The sequence below is a fragment of the Eptatretus burgeri genome, unplaced genomic scaffold (assembly GCF_056783735.1).
Source record: "Eptatretus burgeri isolate ZD-2024b unplaced genomic scaffold, Ebu_testis_v1 Ebu_testis_scaffold_881, whole genome shotgun sequence".
Taxonomy (NCBI): Eukaryota; Metazoa; Chordata; class Myxini; order Myxiniformes; family Myxinidae; genus Eptatretus; species Eptatretus burgeri.
In genome coordinates this window covers 354-11602 of record NW_028222830.1, presented here as the reverse complement: position 1 = coordinate 11602, position 11249 = coordinate 354, and the positions used below count along the sequence as shown (strand labels likewise).

At 38.3% G+C, this 11249-nt stretch overlaps 1 protein-coding gene and 1 pseudogene across 1 annotated transcript; both read left to right on the top strand.

The window, feature by feature from the left end:
• The first annotated feature begins 5942 nt into the window (after window positions 1-5942).
• Window positions 5943-7517, top strand: LOC147007040 (uncharacterized). Its single transcript, XM_085867612.1, has 3 exons — window positions 5943-6506; window positions 6634-6794; window positions 7323-7517. Exons 1-3 carry the CDS (start codon window positions 6086-6088, stop codon window positions 7515-7517), a joined length of 777 nt encoding a protein of 258 aa, XP_085723738.1. The 5' UTR covers window positions 5943-6085.
• A 944-nt stretch (window positions 7518-8461) lies between these two features.
• Window positions 8462-9898, top strand: LOC147007039 (uncharacterized; annotated as a pseudogene).
• The last annotated feature ends 1351 nt before the right edge of the window (window positions 9899-11249 follow it).

The window sequence follows — 11249 nt, the reverse complement described above, 5'->3', positions numbered from 1 at the left end:
CGAGGAAACAAAAATTACTGTAGTTTCGCTCTGGATGGGTCAATCTTAACAATGTACCACTCATAATGTCTGCTGATGCACCCTCTATTTGAATCAAGAAGGTTTATGCAAAATATTTCATTATGTAGGTCACTGAACGTCAAAAGTTCACCAATATTAGGGGTTTCCCAAAATTGACCATAGGGCAAGTCATGTTGCTCGAATAAAGTAACAAATCACCCAATGGTGATTTAAACACTTGGATTGCATATTTTAGAGGTCTTCAGATGATTCTCAGGGGACATTATTGAGTTGCTTTTGCAAAAATTTTATTTCAGAGCAATTGATTTTGAACCATTTCTTGTAAATGCCAAAAATCCAGGATTTCTGGGGAAGGGGAAACCATAATGACTGTAGCTTTGGAGTGTATCGGGAAAATTTGATCATCTACCACTTAAATTGTATGTCTATGTACCCTCTATCATAACCACTCGAGATTATGCAAATTATGTCCATATGTAGGTCACCAGAGGTCAAAAGGTCACTAATTTTAGAGGCTGCCAAAATAGTCTTTTGCACAACTTATTCTACGAAAACAAAGTAGTAAAAATGAACAAAAAGTTATATCAACTTCCAGAAATTATATTTGAGATGTCCTTAGGTAATGTGGAGGGCTTGGAAAGTAACCTCAGTATTTTGAATTCTCAATCTTCATCATCGTCATCATCGCAATCTGATTCAATATCAACTGTCATCTCCAGTTCATCCTCCTCATTTGGCTGGTTTTTGCAAGTTTGTAATTTACACATCGGCGTACATTTCAACCCATTGCCTATGCAGTCACACTCTCCCTTTTTGCAAATTCGTTTGCACTGGCAGGCCATCATTTCCAACAAAGCTTCAGGTGCCAAAGTTCCAGCCATCCAGTCGATGGCAATTGAACTGCTATCATCTTTTACACATCCATTTCCCACTGGATCAGGAATTACTGATTTTGTCTCCAGGCTTCACTTCCAAATTCCTGCCTGGTAATTGGCACGGAGGGCATCTTTGTTAGACTATCTTTACAAGGTGGAAGAAGGTTTGACTCGATTTCCCCTCTTTTGGCAAAGAACACCTCGTATCGGAGTTGATTTACCTGTCCAGTTTTTGTGGACGATGCATACATGAGACATGTGAAATGTTGCAAGGTATCAAACATTTGATCTGATATCTCCCATGCACTTCCAAGGATGGAGAAGGCACATTGGAATTCACTGTTTTATCGCATTTTGTCCAGTGGTCCTGTTTTGCCTCGCCCAACGAAATAACTTACACTGTCACATCCAGTGTAAACATGAAAGCCAAGAAGTGCACCACATAGTTCATCTCCGAGGGATAATCTGAGTCGGGAAATATCCACAAATTGAGTACGTGTCTTTGTTCTCCTCATTTGGTACAAGGTATCTGGAATGTGCTTTGCAAAGGAAAGTAGTAGCACAAATACACCTGTGTCCTCAGAAATAACAATTACAGTTTGATATCCAGTGTCAGTGGCATGCTTCGCATAAAGTATTCACCATGTGTCTGCCTCTTCTTGAGAGGACTCAAGTTCACCCATTTCACAACTACCACCAATCAATATCTTGTCACATCTTATGCCACTTGTCACGAGAAGAACTTTGTCTTTAATCAGGCTCCTCATGTTTTCAGTTTTCCAATCTGCAACCGGAAACTCAAAAAGTTTTGTCTTATTGTCAGATTCTGATAAGAAGTTCCTTCATTTTTTTTTGTGTCCTGGCGCAATGCTGCTGAATTTGATGCTGCTGCCTGATCCCCTTTTGAGCCTTTCTGCGTTCTTGATGGTGCTTTCCTTATACACATCAAATACAACATACATTCGTTGACTCATCGCACCTTCCCTCAAGACAACTTTCAGGACAGATGTTGAAACCTCTGCAAAAGTGCTATTTTTCACATTTAACTTCTGCACAATGCTCATGCCATCGATAATGCATACTGAGTTCTGTGGGAGGGTTTGTACACGAGGTACGCTTTCCACAATTTTCTTCATTAGTGCTGCTTTTTTAGTCTTCCTTAGCGACCCATCTTGATTTGCCAACGCCGATGGTAATGGGCCAGGTGGATGAGACAGAACCTCCTGCATGTCCAACTCACGACATTGTGCGATAACACTCATTCTGGCAAAAAAAATTGCGATCTGCTCGTAGGATGTCCTCTTTCCATTTGCATTGCACTTTTTGTACAAACATTTGCAAATGTCTTTAGCTTTTACTTCTTAATAGTTGCATGCAAATCTACAGCATCCGGTGCCTCCTTTTCAAGATGATCAGTCTTGAACTTCTGGTATGCCTTTTCACCAATGCTTTTGGCAGTGAAAAGGTCCTTCTCAACATCTGCTGGGGCCAATGCGCTGGTAGAAATGTTAACGAGAGCGTCCTCTTCTGATCTGTAGGGATTTATTAAAGAGTTCTGAATAAGATCAGTGAGTGATTGGACGGCTGACTCGTCTTTTTCAATTCTCTCTTTCTGCAAATCCGGATGGCTCGAAGTGGAGGAACGAGTTCCTAGAATTGCTCTTAGGCGATGAAGAAACATGCTGTGGCATTCAGCATTTACGTAATAACAACGTATTGCACCTGGGTTTAAGCTAAAGCCTCTTGTGCCACCTGACGTCTGGGTATCCTTATTTATTGTTTCTTAAATTGTTTGGTCCACTGGTATTTTGCCAAATGGATTATCAGCTCCGATTTGAACAGAAAATCCTCCGCTCATGAAGTATTCATACATTTCAGGATGATGAATGTCTAACGATGACAATTGCGCATAGTAGAATGTCAAATATCTGGCATAGTTTAAATCGTCATACGCGAAACACCATGGGATAATGTCTCTGATTAAGGCCAGGTGCAAATTCAATGCCCTTCTCTTGTTTCCCCCAACAAACCAAGCACAACCTCGACCATATCAAGATAAGATATCCAAAATGCTGATAGGCTGCCATTGACATTCTTGAGGAAGGCGCGGTACTGTTCGGAAAAGGTGAATAATGTGAATGCATGAAACATTAGACATGGCATCATCCAGTGTCTCATGAGATACATCACTGGCAAAGTCTTTTAGAACAGTTAAAGCTAAAAAGAACTTCCCCGACCCACAAAACCCTGGATTTTCGGAATTGACAACAAACGATTCAAAATCAATTGCTCTGAAATAAAATTTTGCAAAAGCAACTCAATAATGTCCCCTTAGAATCATCTGCAGACCTCTAAAATATGCATTCCAAGTGTTTAAATCACCAGTGGGTGATTTGTTACATTAGTCTAGCAACATGACTTGCCCGATGGTCAATTTTGGGCAACCGCTAAAATTGGTGACCTTTTGACCTCTGGTAACATACATAATGAAATATTTTGCATATACCTTCTTGATTTAGATAGAGGGTACATAGACAGACATTATGAGTGGTACATTGTTAAGATTGACTCATCCAGAGCGAAACTACAGTCATTTAAGTTCCCCCTACCCCCAAATTTTGGTCTTCAAAATATAGCAGTAGGGTGATGTTTGAGAGGTGAAAACTACCAGAAAGCTGCCAATTTCACACTGCTATCACCTCAATTCCTCATCTGTAGGTCCTAATCTATCAAAAAACATAGTGAGACTTTGCCATAGAGGTGGTACCCATATCTGGTCTGGCCCATGGACTCTCAGGATTACTCAAGTGCTGTTGATTGGAGAATTTTGATTTATGAGAAATTTGACTTTGCAGAATCTAACTGACAGAAGGAATGCTTTACCTGGGATTTTATTTCACAATTTAGTTGTTCAATTCTGCAGATTTTTAACCCCTGACTAAAAAAAACAACCAAACTCGCATTGTGATCATTTACAGGCAAAGTGTTTGTTACAAAACAAAAAGTTATTAATTAATTGAAGTCCCAACCACAGGTGGGTGCAACGCAAACTTACATTTGTTTTCAAGATATGGCACAGTTAATAAGTAAAGCACACCACAAAGGAAATGATGGCTGGCTCTTCTTCTCCCAGCCTCCCACCTTCTGCTTTACCATTTATTTACTCAATTCAACAACATTTGTAAACGCCCATCCCTCCATACAAACTACTTATAATTTCAATGGGGTTCTGTAACCAGATGCTGGAAGATATTTATCATCAACACGAGATGGTTCAACATCCAGAAGTAACCAGAAATCTCTGGAACTCTGACGATCTTTCCACACAACATTGAGTCAAACTATTTGCCACCTTTTTAGTCGAATTCAGTTTTACAATAAATATATTTTTCGGTGATTTTCCCAAAAATTTACGAAGCTCGCCATTTTGACACAGTTTCAGTCACATGATGAGCATGACCTCTGCAGTTTAACATCAGTACCTTGCCCTAATGTTGTAACCCAAAGTTTGTAACATTCTGACTGGTGGTTCTGGAGAAGAATTTTGAAGGAATTTTTTTTTTTATATATTTTCACCAAAATTTACCTTTTTTCTTTTTTAAAGAAGATTTTTGAAGGTTTTTTTTTTTGATTTTCACAAAAATTTACTTCGTCCGCCATTTTGACATTCTTACTCATGTGATCGGCATAATCTCCACAATTTAACATCCCTATCCAGGCGTAATGTTTTAACTCAAATTTGGTGGCATTCTGACTGCTGGGTCTGGAGAATAAGATTTTGAATTAATTTACCAAGTCTGCCATTCTGACCCACTTAAAGTCATTTGACTGGAACGAGGTTTGCAATCCCCATTGTAATTCTAGAGCAGAACCTTGCGGCCGAACTTCAGCTGGATCGGCCCAGAGGTTTGGCAGAGAAGTCGAACTAGGAGACCGGTGGAAGGACAGACAGATAGATAGATATTGCACAATGACAAATTCCAATTCCGGATAAGCTAAAAACAGGTAAATTGTTCAAATTGTGACAATAGCATCACATTCAGTACACATGCTATGACAGGTGCTAAATAAGATAAGAGGTGGACCACAACAAAATTTGCCTTTTAAGGTGGCATTCCACCATATTTTCAAATGGCTGCAATGCAATTTCGAAATACATTTCTTTGGCCACATCTGCAATTCTACTTAACATTTTAAAGTGGTTTTAAGTGCTCAACGGGTTTGAAGTGCAAGCAGTTCAACCTCATAGCCAGAACGGAAGACCCCATGGGATGAGATTGTCCTGCAATGGGTAAACGGATATAAGAATGGGCATCAGATTGCTATTACACATTACACTAGACAATAATAAATTCGCTACTGAGGTAAAGGTATGTGTCTTCGACTAACTCGAGAATGGTGATTTTAAATCTCAAATCATAATTAATCCATCACGTAAGGATTTTTAGTTCCAGAAAAAATTGGAAATCCAATGTCACGTATTTTGAGTGTTTTTAATACGACGTATACTTTAATATTATAATAGAGTACACATTATTTTTAAATATTATTGTATGTCAGATTGATTAGAACAAGTAATAAAACCATTTTTTTTTAAATGCAAAAGGATGTATCGGGATATTCCTCCAAAAGGAATGTAAACAAGGTTGGGATGGTCACAATAAATGATCATGTGAAACCATCCCTACATCTTTCGTTGATGAATGGTTGTCCCTAGAAAATATACTAACTGTGTGTGTGTGTGTGTGTGTGTGTTTGTGTGTGTTCAATTTGGGTCACCCACTCAAAACTGCATTATATAGTCTTTAGTCGACCATCAAAACATCAGGAATGTTTAAAGCTGCACAAAAAATTAACCCAGAGTGCACCATGCCAATTATGAAAAAGAAATAAATAAATTAAAGTGAAGAAATTACATGTAAGGAATAATTCAATTTTAAACCTCTTCATGTCAGCCATATCAGCTTAAATACTCAAGGTAGGGGCTCACCATGAGAGCTTCAGTGAACACCTTTTATTGCAAAAATGAAGCAGTTGTCTGTCCTTTTGGAGAATAAATAATTTGTATTTCAGGTTCCGAGGAAGAAAGGGTGGTTGTGCAAAAGGCAACACGAATTGCAAATCCTAACAGATGGTTTTCAAGTGGGAGAAGTGATGAATTTTCCTTTCCAGTTTTAGCTTCATCAAGAATGTCAAACATTTCAAATGTAGAAATGATGTACAACCCAGATAGGTCGGCTGATGTTTCTCATCGATTGGCACGAAGGAATGATGATCCAACTATCATGTCACCCATGACAACCTCCATTGGGCCAGTGGCCATGTTTGATTCGTCTCGCCTTTCACATTTTGAACGTCATGGAATTATGGCAAACCGTGCAATATGTGCCATTTCTGAGACGCCAGACCAAAGCACTCAGCTCATCATTGAGACGAATGAAAATATGACTGTTGGAAAGCCACTGAATGCCAAGGTTCGGGTCATCAATGAGAGCAGCGTGATCCGCACGATCAAGCTGAAAATATTGGGCCATGTTGTCACTTACACAGGGAATGTCGTTGGCAAGTTTTACGAGAAAGACGTCGAACTAAAGCTTCAAGCTTCACAAGGTGAAAAGGAAATCTGGCAATTCATTGAATTTTTGTGACTTAACAAAGTATTGTACTTTTACGCTTTCCTTTGACACAATATTGTAAGATTATATGACTTTGCCAGTTATGTTTTTTAATATTGCAGAACAAGATGTCCAAATCATGGTTCAACCTGAAGAATACTTAGACATGCTGGTGGACAACTTTTCATTCAGATTTACTTCACGGGCTCGTACCAAAGAAACTAAATCAGTTGCAGCAAGCATTCGAACATACCGCATTTCTTCTGCGGAACTCAATATTACAGTAAGTATCCTTGTCAGATGTTTCCTTTGGTGGACATTTAAGGTGCTGTGCACTTCCATTAGATAACTTTCAATAACATTATAAATTTTCAATCAAAATACAAACCATTTCATTGGACAATGTAAAGTGAAAACTCAATTGTCTGGTAAAATGTCAAGTTAAACATGTGAAACTTCTTTCTCAGAAACACTTATTAAATGGATGAATAAACAACTATTGTGAGATTGAAGGATCGTCCAGAGTTGGTGTTCTTGCCTCTGAAACGTTTTTGTTTAGTTTGATTCCAAACTACAAACCTGTGCGTTGGAGACAGGGTATCGCCATCCTTTAGAAGGGACATTTATCCAGCCTCGCATTGACTAACACTTGCTTGTGGAGAGTAAAGTTCGCAATGTCCCTTTCATTAACAGTCAGACATTGTGTGAGGGTCGTAGTATACAGAGGGTCATTCTGAATCACTCCCGAAAATGAGTTGTTGTTGGTGTTGTTGTTGTTGGTGTTTTGCCCTGGTCAGTTCTACTCGAACAGGCCCGCAGCACAGAGATGGCCGATCGATCTCCCAAGAGCGACCCAGAGATCCCTCACAGATATGATGTTGTGCTCTTGTCTAAATGGAGCCAGTACCGTGCAGTCTTCCATCATGTGTTTTGTTGTTTGTCATGTGGCCTGGCAGGGGTTGCAGGTGCCATCAGTGGTGTCATCGAGTCTGTGTTTGTCGTGTAAGAGTTGTGGCTGGTGAGTAGAGGAATAATGGGGTTCCTGAGGCATCCATGCAAATGAATGGGGAAAACGGGGTAGACTCTATGAATTAAACCGTGAAAACCTCAAAACAGGAGATGGATACCTCCCCCCCCCACAGAAATGTGTAGGCTAACCTTTCTTACTGAAGGCTAATTCGGTTAAAACAGGAGAATGATTTTCTATCTCTCCCATACATGCTCATGTTGAATTGAGACTGTCTCAAGACCTAAAAAAAAAAAACCCAAAGAAATGTATTGGGAAACCTTTCTGACTCAGGGCCCATCAGGTCAAAAGAGGAGAATGATTTTCTCTCCCCCCCCCCCCTTTGACTCTCTGACTCTCAGCCCATCAGGTCAAAAGAAGAGATTGATCTTTGCCCCATGACTTACTGATTTCCTTTTATATTTTCACTCCACTCAAAGAGTGATCCAATAAATATTTGTCCATGTTCTATTCGAGTTAATAAATTAATTTTCCGATTACATTCATGACCATCGAGTATATTCACAAATATTATTTCAGATCTTAGTTTTTGGTTAATATGTCTTTGTTGAGCAGAAATAAAATGATAAACTTCTCTCAATGTTATTGTTTGTCCGCCTCCTGATCCATACATTATTTTTTCTTAAGCCTCAGCCACTTTTTTCAGAAGCTACGCCCTTTTCTAGACCACGCCAACTTTTTATCACCCATGTCCACTTTCTCTAAGCTCCGCCCACTTTTCCTAAGTCCCGCCCACTTTTAGTAAGCCCCACCCTCTTTTGTGAGGACCACCTACTCTTCCATCATTTCCAGTTAATCTCTGACTCACAAGGCTTTCCTGTTGTTGACCAGGGAATTTCCAAAGGAAACCACACCCACCAGTCTTTCCATATAAAGGCTTGAAACCCAGACTGAATTTAAACATATTTTTACTTTTACTGAGAATGGACTGCTGTGATGAGCTTGAATGGGATAACTTTGGAGTTCCTTGGAGTTCCACTACTTGAATGGAACTAAACCTTCAAGTTGATGAACTGGATTCAAAACTCTTATCTGTTGAAGTAAGATTTTCTTTTCCTATTTACAGAGTTTGATATAAGCATATAATAATTTAATAATTAAATCACTGAATTAATATATTAATATTTTCTCTCACAGGAAATTGTATCAGAAATACGAAATGAAAATACTGCTTTTTCCACAACTTGGGGCGAAATTGTTGGTTTGGTTGAAGACCTTATGAGCGACCAAGACCCACAGAACAAGCTCGACCTTGATGACCCAACTAAAGAGTTATACCTTGGAGACCTGCAAAATCCTGAAAAATAGTTTTACATCGATGGTACTCATTGTGAGTTATCAAGACAATACCCACTGAACAAGTTATACCTTGATGAGCCAGAATATAAGACAAGTTTTACCAAGAAGACTCACAGATTTCAGAAATTTTGAAAAATGGAGATTTCCTTGATGATCCACTGTTATACTATGTGAGATCAATCACCGAAACTGATAAAAATTGGAAAAAATGGAGTTTTCCTTGGTGATCCACAGTTATATTATGTGAGATCAATCACCGAAACCCATAAAAATTTGAAAAAATGGAGTTTTCCTTGATGATCCACAGTTAAACTATGTGAGATCTATCACGGAAACCCATAAAAATTGGAAAAATGGAGTTTTCCTTGATGATCCACAGTTATACTATGTGAGATCTATCACTGAAACCCATCAAAATTGGAAAAATTGAGTTGTTCTTGATGATCCACAGTTATATTATGTGAGACTTATCACCGAAACCCATAAAAATTTGAAAAATGAAGTTTTACCTGATTATCCACAGTATTACGATGTGAAACTTATTGCAGAAACCCACAATATTTCTGGAAATTGTGGTTCTACCTTGGAGTCTTGGATAGATGGTTATATTTTTGGAGACTTGAAATGTCAGTTCTGGCTTGATAACTCACAATGTGAGACATATCTTGGAAACTCAACAGGAATGTGGTTATACCTTGGAGACTTAGAAAGTTGGGTATATTTTGGAGACTTGAAATGTGGCTTCTACCAATAAGACTCTTGGGGATATAAACCTATCGATGTAGTTCTTTGTTGGATGGTGCTTGATGAGAGCAATATCAAGAAAGTTCTGGGAAGAAAGTGCAGGAAAGTTCTTACTCCCCCTTTCGACTTCATCAAACCTGAAAGCCTTAAAAGACAGAATTGGAAGAAGAGAAAAAAAAAAAACATAAAAAAAAATTATGTTCGTTCTGGGAAAAAGATGCAAGAAGGTTCTTACTCCCCCTTTCTACTTCATCAAACTTGAAAGCCTTATAAGACAGAATTGGAAGAAGAGAAAAAAAAACAGAAAAAAATATATTGTTAGTTCTTGGAAGAAGATGCAGGAAAGTTTTTACACCCCCTTTCTACTTCATCAAACTTGAAAGCCTTATAAGACAGAATTGGAAGAAGAGAAAAAATATATAAAAACTATATATTGTTGAAATATGTGTTTAAAAAAAAGATATTGTGTTGGGCGAGGGTTGGGTTGGGGTTGAGAATTTGAATGTGAGGGTTAGGGTGGGTGAGGGATGGGTTGGGGTTGATTATGCTCCCTGTTAAATTAACACACACACACACACACACACACACACACACACACACACACACACACACACACACACACACACACACACACACACACACACACACACACACACACACACACACACACACACACACACACACACACACACACACACACGTTAAGCCTTGACTATGTAGTTGACGATTCTGTGTTTGGGGTTCACAGATCTAAGAACGTCCCCCATTGCACACACACCAACAAACAAAAGTTAAGCCTTGACGAAATATTCAGTTGAGGATTCTGTGTTTAGGGTTCTCAGATCTAACAACGTCCCCCTTGACACACATTATATATATATTTTTTAATTTAACCCTCCACAGATGCAACCTGTTATACACCTCGGACTTGGTCCTCGAGTGTCCATAAAGGTGTATAGTAGAGGGGAGTGAAGCACCAACCTATTGCTCCCATGAGTATTATCTGCTTTGGTTTGTCTTTTGTAATGCCTGTGAATAAAATGAACCTAAAATCTCTTCCCCCTTTAAATCATATACCTTATAAGTCCAAGGAACTGTATCTATCACATCAACAATTTAAAAAAACTCATTTGTCCATCGTTTAGTATAACCTTTTTCAAAATGAGATTTTCATCTATATATTCTGACTATATCACCAACTTTGAACTTAGGTTTTCTGACCTTAATCTCTTTTTCATATTCTAATTTTGTAAATGTTTCTGATGGTTTCGTATTCGTTGACGTGTGAATCGTAGTCATTATACTTATCTACAATATCCTGAATAAAAGATGACCATTGTTGAGAACCGAGTTGTGTGAATTTTTTATATAGTCTCTCTTTTAAAGTATGATTAAAGCACTCAATAACAACAGCTTTCCTTCATTAAAGGTACTGTTTTATGTAATGCTGTTATTTTTTGGAAAATTCATAAATGTCTTGTAATAAAACTCTCTACCCTCATCAGTCCACAATTTTTTAGGTTTTCTCTTACTTTTCTTAAAATATCTGTTGAAAGGCTAACATAAGTGTATTACCTGTTTTGTTTTTTAAAGGGACAACCCACGCATATCTACTCCTCAAATCAATAACGGTTAAAGCATACTTGTACCCCTTATCATTATTGAATT